A 20,649-nucleotide genomic window follows, 5' to 3' on the forward strand; every position below is an offset into this window, starting at 1 on the left:
ACACCATATATAACTCATAATAATAACCCAAATAATTATTTTAAGGTCCTAATATCATTACTATATTGAAACATAAGTTATACTAAAGATAGGATAGGTACAACTCACTTACAGCGGGTTTCCTTGGAAACCGGGCTCCGCCGGAGCAGAGTTTCTGAGCCGAAAGACTCTTTTCTTGAGGCTTCGGGAGCCTTGGGGCTTCTTTCGGGTGCTAGGGGGTTTACCTAGACTTTAGGGGGGGGGGGGGGGGGGGGTGGGGCTTTAGAGAGAGAAAGAAGGGTTTGAAGGTGTGAGGAAGTGAGGGAACCTGACACCTCTATTTATAGGGGTGCTGACTGATGGACTCACCAAGTATGAGGACCTACTCACCGAGTTGGAGCATGCGGCAACCTTCTGGTTGTGCCACGTCACCCCTATCGCGTATCAGCCTTCAAACTTAGAAAAATCATAACTCTCGCATACGAGCTCCATTTTCGACATTCTTTTTTTCAACGCGTAGGTAAAATCAAGATCTACAACTTTCATTTAGACTCCGTCGGCTAATTCTAGACCGATCTCAAATTTAACAGTAGGAGGCGTTTAGACTGTTAAATGACCGCGAAGAATTCGTAACTCCTTCATACGGACTCCGTTTTCGTCTGTCTTTTACCGTTGAGTTCCTATTAATGAGATCTTAAACTCTCATTTAGGTCGCATAAGCCAAAAACCGCTCGAACTAAAAATCGAGTTTCGGGTCGTGCACTGCTAAGCCAAATCTTAGAAAATTCATAACTTCCTCATATGAAGTCAGATTTGGGTGTTTTTTTTTGTATGTTCTCGGTTTAGCATATACTAAAACTTTCGTTTAGATTTCTAAGTCTAAAAGTCGCTCCATCGTACATTTACTATTTACGCTTCCCGGTGTCGTGCCGGTTTTGCCGTAAAACTTCGACGGACCATAACTTCTTCGTTATAACTCGGATTTCGGCGTTCTTTATATGTACGGAAACCTTGAGACATATTCTACAACTTGGTTAAGACTATTTATTCTAAATAATCTTTTTCCGAAAAGTCGTTTTCGACACTTATTGCCTCTAAATTGACTAGCCCGGATCTGCGGGCGTTACAACATGTAACCCTAGAAACCTTGGATCTATGTTTTCTCTAAAATACATACAAATAAGAATTTTTCAAGGTTCTCATATTAACTATCATGACATGGGGTACTTGTAACATAAAAACTAGTAGAATGACATACCTTTTGCTTGTGATTGATTGCTTGGAGTTTGAGAGCCTAGCACCAATAATGTGGATGCCTTAAATGGAATCACACATCACTACACAACTTGGAAAAACTAGAGAGAGTATTATGCACACATAGAAATTGACCCACTCTTCTTTTAACACAAACTAATGCCATTTCATGTGCCAATGACCCCTTTATATAGTGTGGTGGATTAGGGTAACATCCATGTAAACCCTCATACCCATGACCTTTCATTTCCAGAAGACCCATGGATTAAAAGCTCCATGGACTATCCATGGACTTTCCATGCAAGCCTAGCCCATTCTAAATAAGCAATGGCCCACTCTATATAAATATAAGAGTCTATATTTAATTAGTTACCTTTTGATCACTAAATTAATTCCAAATTATTTCTAGATCAATACTAATTAAATAATATGATTTCATATTAATATATTAAAACTTATAATATATTAACAAATCATAACTATACTATTCTCAAAAAGACTATCCAAATTGTTATGGTGAAGTGCAACCCAAATGGACCATGCCGGGTCGGGTCAAATACATCTCAAATATAGTTATGGACTTAGACACCTTATCCAACAATATATCATGTTGAAATCATTGTGTCTCATTGATCGTAAATCTTTGAATCAAATCATTGGTTGATATGGAAATCCTATAATATGATACACTTATGCCTTTGTTGTTCTTTATCCCTTTTTGCTTCTGTCATGTTGATATATATATGGCATAATGTTATATTGTAACTGTTATTGAACTCACTAAGCGTCATCGATTATCCCTCTCAGTGTTTAACTATTGCAATTGCAGGTGATAAGCATCCAGTATAGACATGTACTGTTGGAAGATTTAGAATAGTTAATACTATTACTTTTGTACTTATTGCTTATGTATGTTTACAAAGTATACATTCCTGGGTAGTTATGTAATATATATATATATATATATATATATATATATATATATATATATATATATATATATATATATATATATATATATAACTTTGTAAAAACCTCGTTAGTCGGTTTGTATCCAGTCTATTGTGGTAAAATATGTTTATGAATATGCATGTAGCATGTTTGGAGTAATAATGTTAAGTTTAGAGAAGGGGTTCTCACGATTTGTTTCCCCGAGTATCTTTTTACCTTAGGTCTTACTTATCCCTTTCTCGAAATTGTCTCTGAATTCTTCGAAATTACTAAAATCTCATGCATCCAAATCATGCCAGCAGTTTAGAGGATCCTTATTGGATTGACCATCTTAACCACTCCATGGGTCTCAACATTGGTTTAAATGAGTTAGCTCATGTTTATGACCTTTCGACCTTTGGAAATTCCCTTCACTGTACCGTGGTGAAATATATAGGTGGTGTATAGTATCGGTATTTCCGGCAGTGAGAGCTATAGTTGTGATTATCGTCTGTGAGGTGAGTCCCTTCACTGTACCCGTGGGTTGAACGCACCAATGTCGGCCCACTAGATTATGTTTGTAGGATGATAGTTGTCTTTGTGACTCCTGTTGATATACATGTATGTGCTTGTTGTCTTATGAATCTTATTGATATGACTGTATGCTTTATGTATGTGAGGTGAAATAGACCATATGCTACAAGAGATCCGTTCAGTTGAAAAACACCAATTAAGTTGAAATAGACTCGGGGGGTGAAATAGACTCGTTCGATTGAAAAACACTGATTGAGTTGAAATAGATTTCAGGGTGATGCTCCTTGGACCCGTAAAGGGGTGCTGCCCCTTGTCCCTACAAGATGAATCTCGAAAAGAGGATTGTGGGTTGGAGCAAATCTATAACAGGAATTCTTGGAATTCCTTGGGCATTTTTGATTGGTGTTGAACTAATTATAGTGTAAAGTTGTATCTCTTTGGTTAATAAGGTACAAAAGGTTTATCATTCTCAGAGGGTGCAGATACATAATAGGCATATAAAAATTATTGTACGTGAAATAACATCAAAAGTTTTGGTTTCAGAAGATGAAATGTCTAATGTTTTTTTTTTTTTTTTTCGTCCGGAGAACTAATTGGATTGTTGCGAGCGGAATGAATGAGACGCGCTTTGGAAGAAACGATCTGTTACCAAGTCGTCTTATTGGGAATAACAAGAGCATCCATGAATACTCAAAGTTTCATATCCGAAACTAGTTTTCAAGAAGCTGCTAGAAGAGGGCTTGGCTCCTTTGATCCCCGTCTTTTGTCGTTTTGAGCTTGTCTTATATAAGTTTGCACTCCACACTTCCTAATTGTATTAGATGATAATATTAATCTCCATTTTTATTCGTTGTTTATACCAATTACATCAAATTGATATTAAAATCACCAAAAAAATTGAAAAATATTTGAATATGGATCGATTTTTGATAACTATCAATGGAAACTTCGATAGTAGTCGACGAAAGGGAAAAAAAAAAGATGGACATAAATACAATTAAAAATAAAAAGAAAGAAAAAAAGGACCAAAACCGGTTGTTATAAAATAAATGCAATATTGTCGGCCTCGTATCACTTCACGTTGGACAAAAAAGATCATGTCATCTTATTAAAGGTTATTGTCAGTAAGGAGTATATGTTAGCATACAATTAAAACCTTAAGGACCCGGTATGAACAAAATCATTAATTCTCAAGTCAGAATCCTTTATGTGGCCACACAAAGCCAACGTGGCCAATTAAATATCATTAGCTTTGAAAAATGTTTTAAGAGCATCTTTAAAGTTGGACATTATTTGAAGGTTCGCAAACCGGAACAATGTCCCATTACAATTTGTCATGAACCACCTTCTAACACATAAACATTTTATTATTATTATTACTAGGTGTGAGACCCATGTATTACATAGGTTTATTTAAAAAAAAAATAAAATTTTAACAATTTGAGAATTTTGAATTTATAAGAAAAATAAGAAAAAATTTAAATTATTAAAATTAATGAGATTTTAATACATTGAATACATTAAATATATAAATCATTTCTAATAAATACCTTACATATATATTACCTTATATATTAAATGTAGAATTTTAATTTAATAAAATACAAATTACAATAAAATGACAAGTGGAAAATAAAAAATTAAAAAATTTTAGAAAACGCCATGTGTCCAAATGAAGGAGAAGAGGACATGTGGCAAAAAAAAACCTTCATTTATTAAGGAATTTATTAAGGAGATTATTATTATTATTATTATTATTATTATTATTATTATTATTATTATTATTATTATAAACGTATATCCACCTCCATAAATCTTTTAAAGGCATAGAAATGAGTCCAATCATTTTATTTATTAATTTAGTTGAATATTATACATAAATTGTAAAACAAAATCAATTTTGTTATAAAACTAAAAGTATAATAATATTAGTTTCACTTTTGTAAGCCTAAAATTAAATCTTTTTGATAAAGAAAGTGTGAAAATCATATAATATTGGTCTCATTTTAAGGGAAATAATTATCAATTTTTAATGATGTAATTTATTAAAAATCAATATTAAACTTTTAGTACGTATTTTTGATAAAATAAAAAAATAGGGCATGTAAAATAAAATAAAAATTTATTATAAAAGCAGGGATGTTAAAAAACCAATAGCATTAGTGATTCATGTCACCTCATCACAAATTTGGTCTCCATTAGAGCATCCGGTATGGGCAATTTATGATTTCGTTAATGCTGAGGTGGCGGCCAAAACGCTGTTAAGAAGCAAGGAACACCACTCCCTTGCTCGTTAACGGGGGTGTTAAGTCATTTCCGGTTGTAATGAGCACGAGAGAAAATGGGCAATTTGATTGTCCATTCTTTTTTGAACGGTAATATGACCATTTGAATATATATATATATATATATATATATATATATATAATAATAATAATAATAATAATAATAATAATAAGTGTTATAAAAGGTTAATAACATAATAATCATTTCTTCGGTTGATGTTATAACATCATTGGTGATGTGACATGTGAGGTGACATTGAAATGATATTATAATATGTTGCCCACATTCAATGCTTTTATGAATGAGTTTCTACGATTGTTATGAATGAGTTTCTATGATTATTCTTTAATAGGTGTTATAACATCATTGGTGATGTGACATGATAATCATTTCTTCATTGCTTATAAAATGGTAATAACCTGATAATTATTTCTTCGTTTGGTGTTATAACATCAATGATGATGTGGCATGTGAGGTGACATTAAAATGATATTATAACATGTTGCTCACATTCAATGCTCTTATGAATGAGTTTCTACGATTATTCTTTAATTTTAGAGTGCATGCTCTACAAAGAGGTCGATTTTAATACATAGAATTGATATTTGATAGCCTTCGAAATAACTGTAGCAATCAATTTATATAAATATATTTAAAGGATATTTATTAAAACGATCATTGTTCTTGATATATATAACTTTTTATTACTTGTTATGAGAAATTGCCAAAACGACCAACAAGTTCATATTTTATATCACTCAAAATGTAGCAATCTATATATCAAAAATATTTTGAGGTTGAGAAATTGTCAAAATGAGCATCAAGTTCATAATTTGATCATTTATGAATTCCATTATTTGTAGTCCCTTCTATTAAAATATGTAGGTTGACCAAAAACATCACAAAGCTCACAACTCGTATATTTAGTGCTCTTTTTTTTTTTTTTTTTGTATTTCGAAACTATGTTTAACACGGTGAAGCATGCATGAATTGTTGACACAAACGAATTAACTCTTTTCATTTTTATCTTATTATATCATATTTTATACTTTATTTGGAATGATTGTAACATTTTAATTTATGTTATTAAAATTTCAAAAATCCTATTTTTTTTTAATTTTAAAGTTTGCAACTGTTGTATTTTTGTTATAAAAGTTATATACGGTGTACTAACCGACTATATAATATTACTTAGTTGTTTATATAAACAAGAGACATTTGTTTCAACATGGTAAGACAAGTCTGAAACTATGAATAAATTCGAAATTTATGTTGATTCTTATTTAGGTAGGGTGCAAATGTTCCTCGATTTTATCAAAGACGATGGACGACTATATGTATGTGTAATCTCATATTGCTCGTCCCCAAAGGTATATGTGTTACCAAAAAATTAGCAGCTTATAAAAATTAAATATAATATAAAAATCATAATTTTAATGTTAGTTAGTTGACACTTAGACTATGTCTTCATCGGATAACTCATTATGTGAGTTATCGAATACATGTTGCAAGTCAACAACTTTCATTGAGTTTGATGCCAAAACAATTGGAAACCAATGATTTCCGAATTGTACGGACGTTAAATGTGCCACAAAAGACTTATTAAACCGCAAACTTGTTTCAAGGCAGAAAACTATCTTATCGAAATAGAAATAGTAGTCGTCAATCACATCGATGATGGTTCATTGTCTCCTTAAATAATAAGTAATTACATAGTAATTGGTGACATTCTACACTCATCGGCACCTAGATCCACCGATCAAAACATGTGTGGAGGTAGGTTGTAGCCTTGTCTTTATTTCTTTACGGTTTGGGTTTGCATATTGTAATGACAACCACATCTATTGATGAAAACATATTAAAATCAATGTATCGCCTCAGACTGGCTATATGTGTTTCAGACTAGTTCTATATACTTCGGAATAATTCTTTGTACTTTTGAGTGTTCTGGAGACTATGTTCTAAGATTTTCATTACAGTAAGCGTTCATAATACAAATATAAGTCACACATGCATAAAGCCTAAATATCATTGACGTCTACTTAAAACAAAATTATATATCATTGACATTTACTCAAAATACATTTTGGTTCACGTAATAAATCTATAACAAAATAATAAGATTAGAAAAACGATACATGCCTAGAAAAATTCAAGCTATTCACTGTAAGACGACATTTGCTCTGAAAATTACTTATCCGAAATGTGTTCAAAATGCAAATTTGGAATGAATCTCTGAGTAGGGATGTCGACGGGAGCAAACGGAACGGAGATTGCATCCTCCGCCCATGCCCCCAAAGTTTCCCCATTCCCCCACCCTCAAAATTTCCAGCTTCCCCACCCCCATCCCCGCCCCCGAATTACTGGATTATCCCCTACCCCCGCCCTCGATTGATTTTGAAAATTTTTTATTGGGCTAAAAGAAGTTGTTTTTTGGGCTTAAAAAAACTATTTTTTTGGGTTAATAATAATTATTTATAACATAATTTTACATGTTAAAACCAAAAATGTTATCACATCTCAAAAACGTTACACTAACAAATTGAAAGCATAATTTTTTTTGTTAACTTTTGGAAGCTCAAAATCATTGCTATTATTTATTATATTTATATAACTAATATTTAATAGTATATATAAATATATTATCGAGCTCCCATGAGGGTTCGAGACGGGATTGCATATCACCATCCTCGTCCCCGAAATTAAAACGGGAGTTAACATTGCGTACCGTCCCCGCTCCCGCCCTCGATTATTTTAACAAATATCCCACGTATGGGATCTGGACCCCATGAGTTCGAGCTCCCACGACACTTTTTGATAGGGATGGACATGAGACGGTTTGGGTTGGTTTTTGGCTAAAATCAAACCAAAATGTAGAAAGTCGGTTTTTCGGTTTCTAAACCCATATAGGTTCGGTTTTCCGGGTTGGGTTTATGGGTTTTTGGTTTTAAACCGTGGGTTTATGAGCTCTTGTTTTTTTTTTTCTCTAGTTTTTGGGTTCAAACTCAATGAAAATACGTTGCAATAAATAGTATTATATCTACTTTAAATATACTAAAATAAAGAGTACGGATTCTAATATTCTAAAAGCATAAAAGTATTCAAAAGATCAAAGTTGAACAACATTAACAGTTTGTTGAAAATAAACATAAAGTACTAAAATATAAAGTCTAAAGTCTAAAACTAAAAAATTAAAACATAATAAATAATATATATATGGATTGGTTCGGTTTTTATGGGCGGTTTTATACATCAAAACCGAACCAAACCGTTATTTTTCGGTTTTTGTAAAATTCAAACCTAAACCGTTGGTTATTGATTTGGTTTCGGTTTTTCGGTTTCGATTATGTCGTTTTTTTTTTGTTTTTCGATTTTGGGTCTGATTTTTGCTCATCCATACTTTTTGACATCCATCTCTGACAGGGTATATATAATGGGGGAGACATAGTTACGAATCGGGTTAACCATGTGAGTTCCCCATAAAATACTTATAGACTATGTGTTTAGTTTGCAAAAAGAATATCATTTTACAAAAAACAGTTAAAGATATAGTTAGTATAGTTAATTTCACAATATTTAATTTTCTTTCTTTCTATTGATAAGTAAAAATTTCATAATCTCATTTTAGGTTGTTCATAAACAGCTCAACACTGAAAATCACTTCATCAATACAAAAGACTAGTTTGCGGTTATTTTGGCCTAGGCGCAGCCCATTCAACAGCCAAGATAAGATTATCATAACCATACCCATTAAGTTTAGCAATAGCTTTCTCACCATCTTCCCTCCTCACGAAATTAACAAACCCGAAACCTCGACTCATCTGACTCTTTTGATCCATTGCCACATAAACACGTGAAACGCTACCAAACGGCCGGAAAAGCTCGTGCAAGTCAGGTTCTCGGGTGTCCTCCGACAGGTTATTTACTCGAACTGAGTTCTCATCATTCCTCCGCCTCATGTCAGCACCACCTCGCTTTATGGGTGGGACATATACATCTCCTTTCTCACTATCATCAGTGACTGATGAAACTGAAGGGTGGTTCAGATTCTCAGCCTTGTAGGGGCACTTTGAGGTCCAGTGATCACCTTTCTTACCACAACTCCTACATACTATCAGAACAGCTCCGCGAGTTAATGGATCCCCAGATGCATTCGTGTCTTCTTGACCTTTGGATAAGAATGAAATTATTGCAATCTTAATTAAAGAAAACCAGAAACAATCTATACAGATAAACTGATCAGCGCGCACCTGGAGCTTTAGGACGCTCAAAGATGATTTCTTCTGTAGAAACCATGGTTAGCCGGGCGCCGACATCCTCATGAACAGCGTCGCCGAACTTCAACCATGAACGCCTCTCCACGGCGCTCTTACTGAGTCGAGAGGTGGCGACCTTACGAACACGTGTTGTGGTGGTTATCTTAACCTTGTTACCGTCGTTGTTGAACTTATACTCCACCACCTTCTTTACACCGTGCTCGTCAGGTCCGATCACCTGTTTGGGAAGCAATGTGGAGTAATAATCTTTTTCGTCATCCTCTTCATCAAGCTCTCCCCATCTAGGCTTTTGTATTGGTAGTAGATCAACCCCCATGGATGTGCTTTTGTGATATAGCGATACACAGGAACTCTTGCACAAAGTACCCTAAAAGATGACAAGCGTAATTAATTTGTTAGATAAACCGGTTTCATGTGTTTTAATAACTTAGATGATCTTAAAGAAACCTATATAAACCTGCTTTCCTATCACATCAACCTTTTAGTTAATCGAATCACTTTGTTTGAGAAAAAGATTTGCATATATTCGAATTCGAATCAATCAAACAACTGAACAAGAGTGTAAACAGAATACGGAGAAAATTAAAATTCTGATCCCTCCACCTAGCTGTTTTCCAACCTAAATGAATATTTTTTGCAATTTTGGTTATTATTTTTATAATATACATACACTCAATCAACTATTGACATGTAACTCGACATCACAATTGGTTGTTTTTTTCTTTCTATTTAGTGATTTATACACTTAGCCACTTCATACGATTCTCAGTGAATTTGAGTTGTGGAAAAATGTTGGATTATTTTTTGAAAATTGTGGATGCCAATTGCATATAAAATTAGAAATTATGGGTTATAATTTGCACATAAACAAGAAATACATATTAAAAAACATATATAAGATGGTTAGTTGGTCGTGAAGTAGCTCGGGATGTTTAAGTTTAATTTTTTAAGGAAGTTATAGAGCATAATCAGAAAAATCAACAAGTAAGTGTTAAAGCAAAGTAGCATGATAGCTGGAAATCTGATACCTATTATTATGTCGTTGTGGGTTCATTTCAAAATATTTGTGCAACTGGATGTGTAGCCTCATATATTAATTAAATAGGCAATTTAGCTGAGATGATCTTAAATAAATGGTGTTAACCTATCTTAGAAACCTTTAAATCATTTCACTTTTCTAAAGGAAAGGAGATTTATATATTCAAATCAATCAAGTTAGGAGTGCAAACAGAATCAGACGATAGTGTAAATAGAATAACCTTTCAATACATTATACATGGAACTTCTTTCTTAAAGCAAAGTTATAGACATAAAACATGATTCTTTTACCTTTTTTATTATTATTCTTTTAAAGTATATATGAAGTTTAATTGTTCTGAACATCTTGCAAACGAAAGGAGAAAATATAATAAGTGGTAGCTAGCCAAAATATTGTAATTTTTAAAGGCTGGATATTTTTGTGATGTCATGTTAGATGATTAATTGTAAATGTTAGAATTAACTATTTGCAAAATGTAAGTAACACCTTATATATAAGGTGTCTTTAAAATATTCATTGATTGAATCTTATAAATATTTAGTTTTAAAAAAATATTAGCAAAAATATGTCTGAGCCCGGGTTCGAACCGGGGACCTCTAGTGTGTGAGACTAGCGTGATAACCGACTACACCACCCAGACACTTTTGGTTAGATTTATGTTTTAAATTATATAACTATTAATAATTTTTCTTCATTAAACAAAAGTTTCCGTGAATTCCCCATTTTGTCGACGGCATGCGAAAACTGTTGATAGCCTAACCATCTCAATCGCTCTCCCGCTCCCTGCAATGGCGTCTCATCATGCATCTCTTGGTCGTCGAACGGTTTGAATTTTGAATTTTTCGTATTACAAACAATTTTTTCAAGTTAATTTAATTTTTGTGTGAGCAATGGTTTGTTGGATCAATTGATGATAAATTTGTTCATTCTAGTTGGAAGAAATTCGTCAAAAGAGAGCGGCTCAGAAATTAAGCAAAACATCGTCCGGACCTGATATCACGAAGCCTCCAAGCCCTAAAGGTAACTTTTAATTCGATCAATGTGTGTAGGTTACGTTGATTTTCGTGGTCATATTCATTGAATTCTCTTTATGTTTTATTCAATCAGCGTCTGCAGGGATTTCGAAATCATCTAGCAGTACTGGAATTTCAGAGGTTCGTATTTACTAATTCGATTGTGTCATCTCGATAAATTTTCATCAGATGCTGATAAAAATTGCTTCATGTATTCATCATCGCAATAATGTAATTTGTGATAAGATGTTTACATGACGGTTTTAGAGAGACTAACGATATGTTAGTTAAATATTAATTCCGAATTGTATGTTTTGTTGAGAATGTTGCAGTATGATATTAGTGGATTGGTATCACAGTTACAAGATTTGCAGAAAAGGAATGCCAAACTTGACAAAGAGAATAAAAATTTGAGCTCACAGGTTTTATAGTTTTTCCTATACTATTTCTGTTATTACCCCCAATCCCCATCTCTTTGCTTCATGCTTGATGTGATTCCTTATTGTTTATGGTCATATTGGTGTTTCAGCTTCATTCTAGAGAAATTGAAAATGACATGCTTGTGAAGCGAGTGAATGCTCTGGTATGTCCTCTTTTGTTTGATCATGATCATTGCAGTTATTCTTTTGCTATTTTTGAATTTCTATAATCAACAGCTATTGGATTACAGGAACAAAATACAGTACCATCATTGAGAAAAGCTCTTAAGGATGTTGCAATGGAAAAAGATGCAGCAGTTGTTGCACGGGTACAAATGATCAAAAGATTTTTCTACATTGTATTTGATAAAGTTTCACACTGACAACATATATACTAATACTACCAAACACCGATGTTTTAGTGTAGGAGGATTTCTCAGCACAAGTTCGATCACTCAAGAAGCATCTAAAGGAAGCAGAAGAAGAACAATACAGGGTAGTAAGCAATATGTATCATATTTTATTGTGGTCAACTGCATTTATACATATTCTTATAAACTCTTGAACAGGCTGAGGAAGATGCAGCTGCATTAAGAGCAGAGTTAAACTCTCTACAAAGACAAACCATCAATGGAAATGTTGGTGCTGGTATCTCAATGGGAGGCCCACAAGATCAGATGCAAGCTATTGAGAAGGAGCTTGCTGAGTTGAAGATCCAGTTAGAGGTTTGAATGATTTATGACAAGTGAATTTAATTACTTTTATAGGTTCATTAAATAAACAGTTTTTGGCTTACCTAAATAGCAAGAATCAATGTTGAGGCGCCAAGAAGGAATTTTGAGACGACAAGAGCAACAACAGTTAGCAGAGGAGAAACATCGAATATCTGCCATCATTTCTGAAAAGAGGGATTTGGAAGAAAAACTTGCAGCCGTGTCCAACAAGATCTCAGGTGCTAATAAATTGAAGTACATTTTCTGCTCCTTATTTCACTTGATCAACCTTAAATACATAATAAATTGTTAAACTTATGATAGATAAGATGGAATGCAATTCTGATTTTGTTGCTTTCACATGCAATGCAGGAGTTTCAGGAAAAGAGGTCCAATTCATATTGGTAAGGGAAAGCAAATGATTCTAATAAATGCAAAACATAGCAATGTACATAGCAAATGTATCAACCAGGAAATTTGTATTATTATTTTCTATTATATTATTATATTTTTCATTATCTTTATGGATTGTAGCAAGACAAAGAGAGACTTGACAAGCAATTGCATGACATGGCAGTAGCTATTGAGAGGTTGGAAAACAGCAGACAGAAGCTACTATTTGAGGTAAAACTATTTCACTATAATTTGTTGTTGTCAACATCTTGACATAAAAACATGAACTTCAATCAATATTTCATCCACAGATCGATTCACAATCTTGTGAAATAGAAAAGCTTTTCGAGGAGAATTCTAACCTATCTTCAGCTTATCAAGAATCAACAAGTGTAGTGGTAGAATGGGAAAACCAAGTAAGTATTCTTTTTTATCTATTTCGACAATATAAATACACCCATTGCAAATGATCATGAGATTATAATTCATATGCACAGGTTAAAGATTGTTTAAAACAAAATGAGGAACTTCGTATGATGATAGATAGATTAAGGAACGAACAAGCTTCTAATATACCAATTGCAAATCATCACGAGATTATATCAGAATCCAAAGAAGGTGGGTATGAGATGGTTTCCCTAAAGGTTAGTGAGTCATTCACTCTCTCATAAATTTCACTGACTTTCTTTCTATATTAGCTCATTTTTTCTGTATTAAGTCAAAAAGTAATTATGGATGCAGGGTCAACTTGCTAAAGAACAGAGCAGGGGAGAGACACTATCTGCTGAGGTCCTACACCTCTCTGCTAAACTCCAGCAACTCATGCAAGCCTACAATGGTCTCACCCGAACGTATGCCTTTGTTTTTTTTTGTTTTTTAAATTCAAATTGCTTTTGGTCATACATTTTTCATTTTTTTGGTTGGTAATTTGCAGATATAAACCAGTGTTGAGGAAAATTGAGACTAATTTGCTGAAAATGAAGCGAGATGGTTCTGTGGCAGTGCAGTAAAACCGGAGCCAAAAGGGGTAATTTCTTATTTCATGTTGAGAATTTATTTCTTTGTGATAATCTAATTTCATTATAAATTAATCGTGTCAAGAAACTGTATATTTTACAAGAATGTGTTTTTTATTTATTTATTTATTTTAATTTGCAAACCGGAGCCAAAAGGTTTATATATGCTAAAGTTCATTTCTGGATAATTTGGATTAGTGTGCATGTTATTACTAACGGTGAGTGTATATATATATATATATATATATATATATATATATATATATATATATATATATATATATATATATATATATATATATATATCACTCACATGCATATCTATTACAAATCTTTGTCGATGAAAATTATTATTAGGAAATATATGAAAGATCAAAACAAAACACAAGACACATTAGTCGTTGACCTCAAGCAAAGAGAAGTGACATATATACTTAAATATATCAGTGCTAATATTTTGAAGCCATAATGGTTTTATGGTATGGACTAGATGGCGGCTGATAATAGTAAGGTGAGGCTGGTGGACTTGGTATAGGAGATGGTGGTGGAGGGGATGGAAAACCATATGAGGGTGGAGATTGGCCTTGTGATGGTGGTGGTGGATATGATCTTACTGGTGGCGTTTTTTTATGGGATGGTGGTCGATGATGGTGGTGAGATGATGGTGGACATTTTGATGATGGAGGTTGTTGAAAGCCATGAGAAGGTGGTGGGCTTGCATATAATGGTGGTGGACTTTGAGGTGTTGGAGGTGGTTGATGACCTTGAGATGGTGGTGGGGTTTGAGACAATGGAGGTGATTGATAACCTTGAGAAGGTGGTGGGCTTTGAAATGTTGGAGGTGGCTGATAGCCTTGAGATGGTGGTGGGCTTTTAGATGAAGGTGGTTGATAACCTTGAGAAGGTGGACTTGGTGATGATGGAGGTGGTTGATGGCCTTGAGATGACGGTGGACTTTGATATGCAGGTGGTTGATAATATTGAGGTGGTGTTGGACTTTGAGACGAGGGTGGTTGATAGCCTTGAGAAGGTGGAGAACTTTGAGATGGTGGAGGTGTTTGATGACATTGAGGTGATGGTGGACTTTGAGATGATGGAGATGGCTGATTGTCTTGAGATGGCGGTGATTGATATCCTTGGGAAGGTGGTGGGCTTTGTGACGATGGTGGTGGAATTTGAGATGAAGGTGGTTGATAACCTTGAGAAGGGGGTGGACTAAGAGATGATTGAGGTGGTTGATGGCCATGTGATGGTGGTGGATTTTGATATGGAGGTGGTTGATAACCTTGATTAGTTGGTGGACTTTGATATGGTGAAGGTGGTTGACCTCCTTCAGATGGTGGTAGGCATTGAGACGGGGGTGGCTGACATCCTTGAGAAGGCGGTGGAACTTGAGATGTCGGAGGTGGTTGATGGCTTTGAGATGGTGGAGGTGGACTATGGTATGATGGAGGTGGTGGATTTTGAGATGGAGGGGGCTGATAACCTTGAGAAGGGGGTGGACTATAAGATGAGGGAGGTGGTTGATGTCCTTGAGATGGTGGTGGTCGATGGCCTTGCGATGGTGGTGATCGATAGCCTTGAGAAGGTGGAGGACTATGAGATGTTGGAGGTGGTTGATGGCCTTGAGATGGTGGTGGACTTTGAGATGATGGAGGGGGTTGATGGTCTTGAGATGGTGGTGGTTGATATCCATGAGTTGGTGGTGGACTTTGAGATGGTGGAGATGGTTGGCAACCTTGAGATGGTGGTGGACTCTGAGATGATGGTGGTGGTGGGCTTTGAGACAAAGGAGATGGTTGATAACCTTGAGAAGGTGGTGGTTGAGATGTTGGAGGTGGACGATCGCCTTGAAATGGTGGTGGTTGATTACCGTGAGATGATGGTGGTTGATTACCGTGAGATGATGGTGGTGGAATTTGAGATGAGGGTGGTTGATATCCTTGAGAAGGTGGTGGACTTTGAGATGTTGAAGGTGGTTGATGGCTTCGAGATGGTGGGGGAGTTGCATAAGATGGTGGACTTTTTGATAATGGAGGTGGTTGAATGCCTTGAGAGGGTGGTGGATTTTGAGATGATGGAGGTGGTTGATAGCTTTGAGAAGGCGGTGGACTTGCATAAGAAAGTGGTGGACTCTGAAATGTCGGAGGTGGTTGGGATGGTGGTGATGGGTTATAGCTACCGTATTGATTTGGCATTCTTCCACCACCAACCACCACAGGAGTGGTGGTCCAGATTGTCACTAGTGTTGCCAAGAGCACAAACTGTGATTTTGTTAGTTTCATTGCTAAACCTTATGCCTTATGATGTATCATAAGGAGCCTTTATATAGCCCTCATATGTCAAAACATTGTCACATGACCATGCACGTGATATATACATGCATAGAAGTTGGCGTTATAAATCCTTCATTTCTTGAAGAGGCTTGACCATCTTTTACTACTATGCATATGAAGTTTGACCTTCTGAAAGCTTGGTTTTCCAACATCTGTTATAATAATCGTATAAAAGAATGTATGTTTTATAATTTATGAATATACTAATTAAATCAAATGTGTGACATACACTATTTTGAATATAAAATCATGCACACTAATAAAGCTATTTTAATTGGTCCATATACCAGTACATAGATTAGTAAATATTTTAGTAAAATCAAGGATCCAAATTCTGGTAATACGAACACAAAAACATGTAGAATGTTTTCAGGTTTCCATTTTTATGATGCCTCGTAAATTGGAAAAATAATGATGATTGATAAAAAAAGAAAAAAAATGATTCACTGGAGCCTAATGCTTAGAGTAAATGCGATGCTTTATTTATTATTATATTTCTTTATTTTTTATGGTTACAATATATGTAAAAACTCTTTTTTCTTACGATTTTCACAATAGTATATTTTCTTATTGGTATCTGAAAAGAATTTGTTGTACAGTTGTCTGCAATTAGAATAGACAAGTTGTGATGATAATTAGGGGAGTGAGATCACACTGGTATTTCCCAAGCCTCTTTGGCATGAAATATGGCCATTATTCGAGGGGTGTTGTTCGAGTGTTACAAGGATGATAGAATTCGTTGGTATGTATGGGATTTGATTAAATGGAGACATTTCTTGATTTAATTAGGTAGGAGGATTTATAAGAACAAAAAGTAGGAGGATATTTAATTTTCTCAATACGAAATCATTATATGTAATTATATACAAATTTAGTAATATCTCACTCTTTGTCACGGATTCTAATTATTTAGTTTGATTTGGTTCGGTTTCGAAGGTTATTACTTATTGTTACTAAATAATTCCATTTAAGACTTTAAGTACTTGAACTTCTCTTGCAACTTTTTTACCACTTTCATTTATGTTTTATTCATGTGAAAAAAAAGTTAAAAGTAACTTGTTTATTTGGTTGATCATGTTTGACTATTGACATGACAATGTCTCGACTTGGAAACCAATGTGTCACTTGAAAAAAAAGGAAAAAATAAAATAAATATAGTGCTAATTTGATTTTTTGTCGTAATAAATAAGAAAGTAAATGTAACTTCTTCTTCATTTGTGAAAAAAAGGTTAACGTCATAAAATGAAACAACAATACGTGGTTCACAACTTAGGTCATATACCTTTTAATTATATCAAATAGACCACTTAAACTACTTTTTGGGTTCTTAAGATGTAGATATCAATTAGATAAAATGCTATTGAATTTTACGTGGTGTCCTATGTTGCGACATCTTCATTTTCACGGTCAGAAAATATTTTTTTTATTTATGTTTGTTTTAAAATAGAGTACTCATAAATTTGCAGACTTTGTTTACAAAACATAATATTTGAATATTTCCAAAGAAACATCATTTATTATATAAAAACTTTGGGATGTCATCGTCAATACAAATATATAAGCATAAACTTCTTTTACCAAACCTTACATCAATTTTTTATACTATGACCTAACAACTCCTCAAATCACTCATCAGCCTTGTCTCTTCATATTGCTACTTGTGATACAAAGAAACTGAGTGGGTTATGTTTGGAGGTCTGGTGAGTACATAAGGTTTTCAACCCACAATTATTAAGTTCTTTATTTATATAATTCACATCAGTATAATAACTTGGAACCATTGATAAATCTTATTTATAGATTCATAACAACGACTATGAGTATAAATATAAGTTACATTAAAAGTAATATGAGTATAGCTTAACTTATAGAGATTTTCCTGACAAAAGTCTGAAAATTGTATTGACAGAACTCCGACTCGAGAACTACTAATGTCGGGTACCCAGGGAGGCAGGGACCTTAGGGCTTCGCCGAAATACCCTAAATACAAAGAAAAATTGGGCTAGAATCAAAAGAAACTTGAGAAATGAATTGAGGTTTCGATTTGTGAGGAGCATATACAGATGACAACCCGTATATATTGAATTTGAAAAAGCGTGTAGTGCCTGGTGAAGTGTCTCATTCTGCTTGCAACATGTGGCATAAATTAGTTGGACCTGCGTGGTCTCTTCTAGAAGACCTTGCGCGCTATTTACTCCCTAAGCACAATTTTTTTTTAGATTTTCAGAAATCCGTATTTTCTTCATACGAACTCTTTTTTGACGTTATTTATATCCATACACAGCTATCAACGATATCTACAACTTCATTTAGACTCTGTCGGATAATTCTCACTCTATTTTTTATTTATTATTTTAGAAAGTTTAGACGACTAATCTCTGTTTAAAATTTATATCGTTTTCATACGACATCCGTTCTCAATTGTCTTTACTTATTCATCAAATGATTACAATTGTTGACCAACGTCGGTTACGTATGTTAATAATGTATAACGATAAACGCGAGAATTACGGCTTTCAGATTCAAAATGGCATAATTTTGTCATTTATGCCAAAATTATGTAATGTAATATAATAGTGTAATGAGAAAGCAGAGAAAAATATAAATATTTATTGAATTCAATTTAAAGATAAATAATTTTAAAAAATAAATTATATGTTGTTGGTTGTATGTCACTCTTATAAAAAATAATGAGTTTTGAAATTCCACCAAAAAAACATGTTGGCAATGAATAATATACTGAAAAAAATATTATTAATTTGGACAAAAGAAGTGAACTAAACCTACAATTGTGGGTTCACAATCCACTTCATTGATTCCCTTGGTTACGTTTGCACGTCATATAGTATTATCTAGTATTTCTATAAAACTTATTTAAAATTTTGGTAAATTATATAGAAACTATCATATTTTGTATTCGTTTTACAGTTTATCCATTATATACTAATTCGGTTAACAAGACCTACCATATTTTGTATGTTTTTATTCTACACAATGAGGTGGGTTTTTTTTTTATCCTAACAAAAGCTACTTAACCTTGATAACTTCTTTAATTTGTCCACTTTTTCAATATGATGTTTTCATAAACATTATCTAATTTTCTAGGCCACTACATGTTCTAACAATTATTTATCTATATACAAAGTTGGGTTGGAACACGTCATAGGCTTGCATCATGAGAATTATGCATTTATCATATTCCAATAGCAATCATACATTCTATTTGAAATCGAGGTTATCGAGATGATATAGTTGCTTTTTTATATTATATAGTAATTATATATTATAGTATTATTTATATATTATAGCATTATACAAATGGTGTTTGATAGAAAATACATGGGAAATTTAGGAGTATATATATATATATATATATATATATATATATATATATATATATATATATATATATATATATATATATATATAGAGAGAGAGAGAGAGAGAGAGAGAGAGAGAGAAAGAATTACCATCATAAAAATTAAAACTAAAATGATAATTCATAATTGATAAGTATTCTCATGAGAGCTAAATCTCTTAACAACTAATATGATAAATGTCATGACTTATAGTATATTAAGGTGTTGTTTTTTGTCTGCTGATCTTTTTGGCTTCTTCTGTCTGTCCCGCGTAGACATTAGCCTTCGCAGACTGTTTGTTTTTTTTAAGACTTCAGACCTAAAAATGTATACGCATCCTCTTCTTGGCGTAAATATGGACCCGAGTCTTCTAAAAACTTCAGATATCTTCTAGACTAAACACACACACACACACACACACACACACATATATATATATATATATATATATATATATATATATATATATATATATATTTATTTATTTATTTATTTATTTTTTTAGTTTTTTTTAATTTATATTTATTCAAACTTTATTAATGATAAACAATTTTAAAAAAAAAAAGTTACAATACCTTAGAAAAAAGGTTCGAAGACACAAACATGATATTTTTAATTAATTTATAAATAAATATTTATTACAATAATGGTCGTTGAAGTTGTTTATATAAATATAAAAAAAATCATAATATATTCTTATATTTTTTGTGCCAAATTTTATAAAACATTATTGAAGAGAGCATCATCAATTTTTTAAGAAAATATTTATATGATACGTTTTTAATTGATTTAATTGAAAAAAATCGAAGTTTAGTTTCCTCATTTATGTATCAAATTCTTTAATTCCTAATTACAATGTTTAGCAGTTTAGGTATAACTTTGCGACTATTGTTGGTTTTTATCAAATATATACGTTAATTCGTACCGTTTTTATTTTCACTTTTTATACAATAATATATAAAAGTTTATCTAGATTTGTTAATTATTTATAACAAAGTTATAAAAATATTTTAAAAATCATTTTGAAGTTAAAAAAATCAGTTTATTTAGAGTTTAGTTTATTTTATTACTCTGCAGATGTTAAAAAAACAATTTTTTTTT

General features: G+C 33.0%; 2 protein-coding genes and 1 non-coding gene across 5 annotated transcripts; 1 reads left to right on the plus strand and 2 right to left on the minus strand.

Moving 5' to 3' along the window:
* Positions 1 to 8,548: 8,548 nt before the first annotated feature.
* Positions 8,549 to 9,687, minus strand: LOC111907490 (uncharacterized). Its single transcript, XM_023903285.3, has 2 exons — positions 9,234 to 9,687; positions 8,549 to 9,151 (listed from the first exon to the last, which is right to left on the minus strand). Exons 1-2 carry the CDS (start codon positions 9,574 to 9,576, stop codon positions 8,673 to 8,675), a joined length of 822 nt encoding a protein of 273 aa, XP_023759053.1. The 5' UTR covers positions 9,577 to 9,687; the 3' UTR covers positions 8,549 to 8,672.
* A 1,178-nt stretch (positions 9,688 to 10,865) lies between these two features.
* On the minus strand, positions 10,866 to 10,939 carry TRNAV-CAC (transfer RNA valine (anticodon CAC)). The gene has a single exon. It is a non-coding gene; the product is annotated as a tRNA-Val (tRNA).
* Positions 10,940 to 10,964: 25 nt separating this feature from the next.
* LOC111907492 (uncharacterized) lies at positions 10,965 to 17,081 on the plus strand. 3 transcript variants are annotated; one of them, XM_023903288.3, is made up of 16 exons: positions 10,965 to 11,123; positions 11,232 to 11,319; positions 11,407 to 11,453; positions 11,645 to 11,734; positions 11,842 to 11,895; positions 11,983 to 12,060; positions 12,159 to 12,227; positions 12,301 to 12,456; positions 12,536 to 12,683; positions 12,817 to 12,848; positions 12,979 to 13,068; positions 13,149 to 13,253; positions 13,335 to 13,481; positions 13,579 to 13,688; positions 13,772 to 13,864; positions 16,789 to 17,081. In XM_023903288.3, the coding sequence occupies exons 1-15, from the start codon at positions 11,088 to 11,090 to the stop codon at positions 13,845 to 13,847; spliced, it is 1,326 nt and encodes a 441-aa protein (XP_023759056.1). In that variant the 5' UTR covers positions 10,965 to 11,087; the 3' UTR covers positions 13,848 to 13,864; positions 16,789 to 17,081. The 3 variants fall into 3 exon arrangements, with proteins under 3 accessions (XP_023759056.1, XP_042754260.1, XP_023759055.1); XM_042898326.2 differs by lacking the exon at positions 16,789 to 17,081 and adding an exon at positions 14,344 to 14,474; XM_023903287.3 differs by lacking the exon at positions 16,789 to 17,081 and having other exon boundaries at positions 13,772 to 14,062.
* The last annotated feature ends 3,568 nt before the right edge of the window (positions 17,082 to 20,649 follow it).

Source organism: Lactuca sativa, chromosome 9 (assembly GCF_002870075.4).
Source record: "Lactuca sativa cultivar Salinas chromosome 9, Lsat_Salinas_v11, whole genome shotgun sequence".
NCBI lineage: Eukaryota > Viridiplantae > Streptophyta > Magnoliopsida > Asterales > Asteraceae > Lactuca > Lactuca sativa.

Coding starts and splice junctions, on each gene's coding strand:
- LOC111907490 (XM_023903285.3), bottom strand. CDS start 9,576: ATGGGGGTTGATCTACTACCAATACAAAAGCCTAGATGGGGAGAGCTT. Junction 9,152..9,233: donor TGAGCGTCCTAAAGCTCCAG/GTGCGCGCTGAT, acceptor TCTTATCCAAAG/GTCAAGAAGACACGAATGCA.
- LOC111907492 (XM_023903288.3), top strand. CDS start 11,088: ATGGCGTCTCATCATGCATCTCTTGGTCGTCGAACG. Junction 11,320..11,406: donor GAAGCCTCCAAGCCCTAAAG/GTAACTTTTAAT, acceptor TTATTCAATCAG/CGTCTGCAGGGATTTCGAAA. Junction 12,849..12,978: donor AAGAGGTCCAATTCATATTG/GTAAGGGAAAGC, acceptor TATGGATTGTAG/CAAGACAAAGAGAGACTTGA.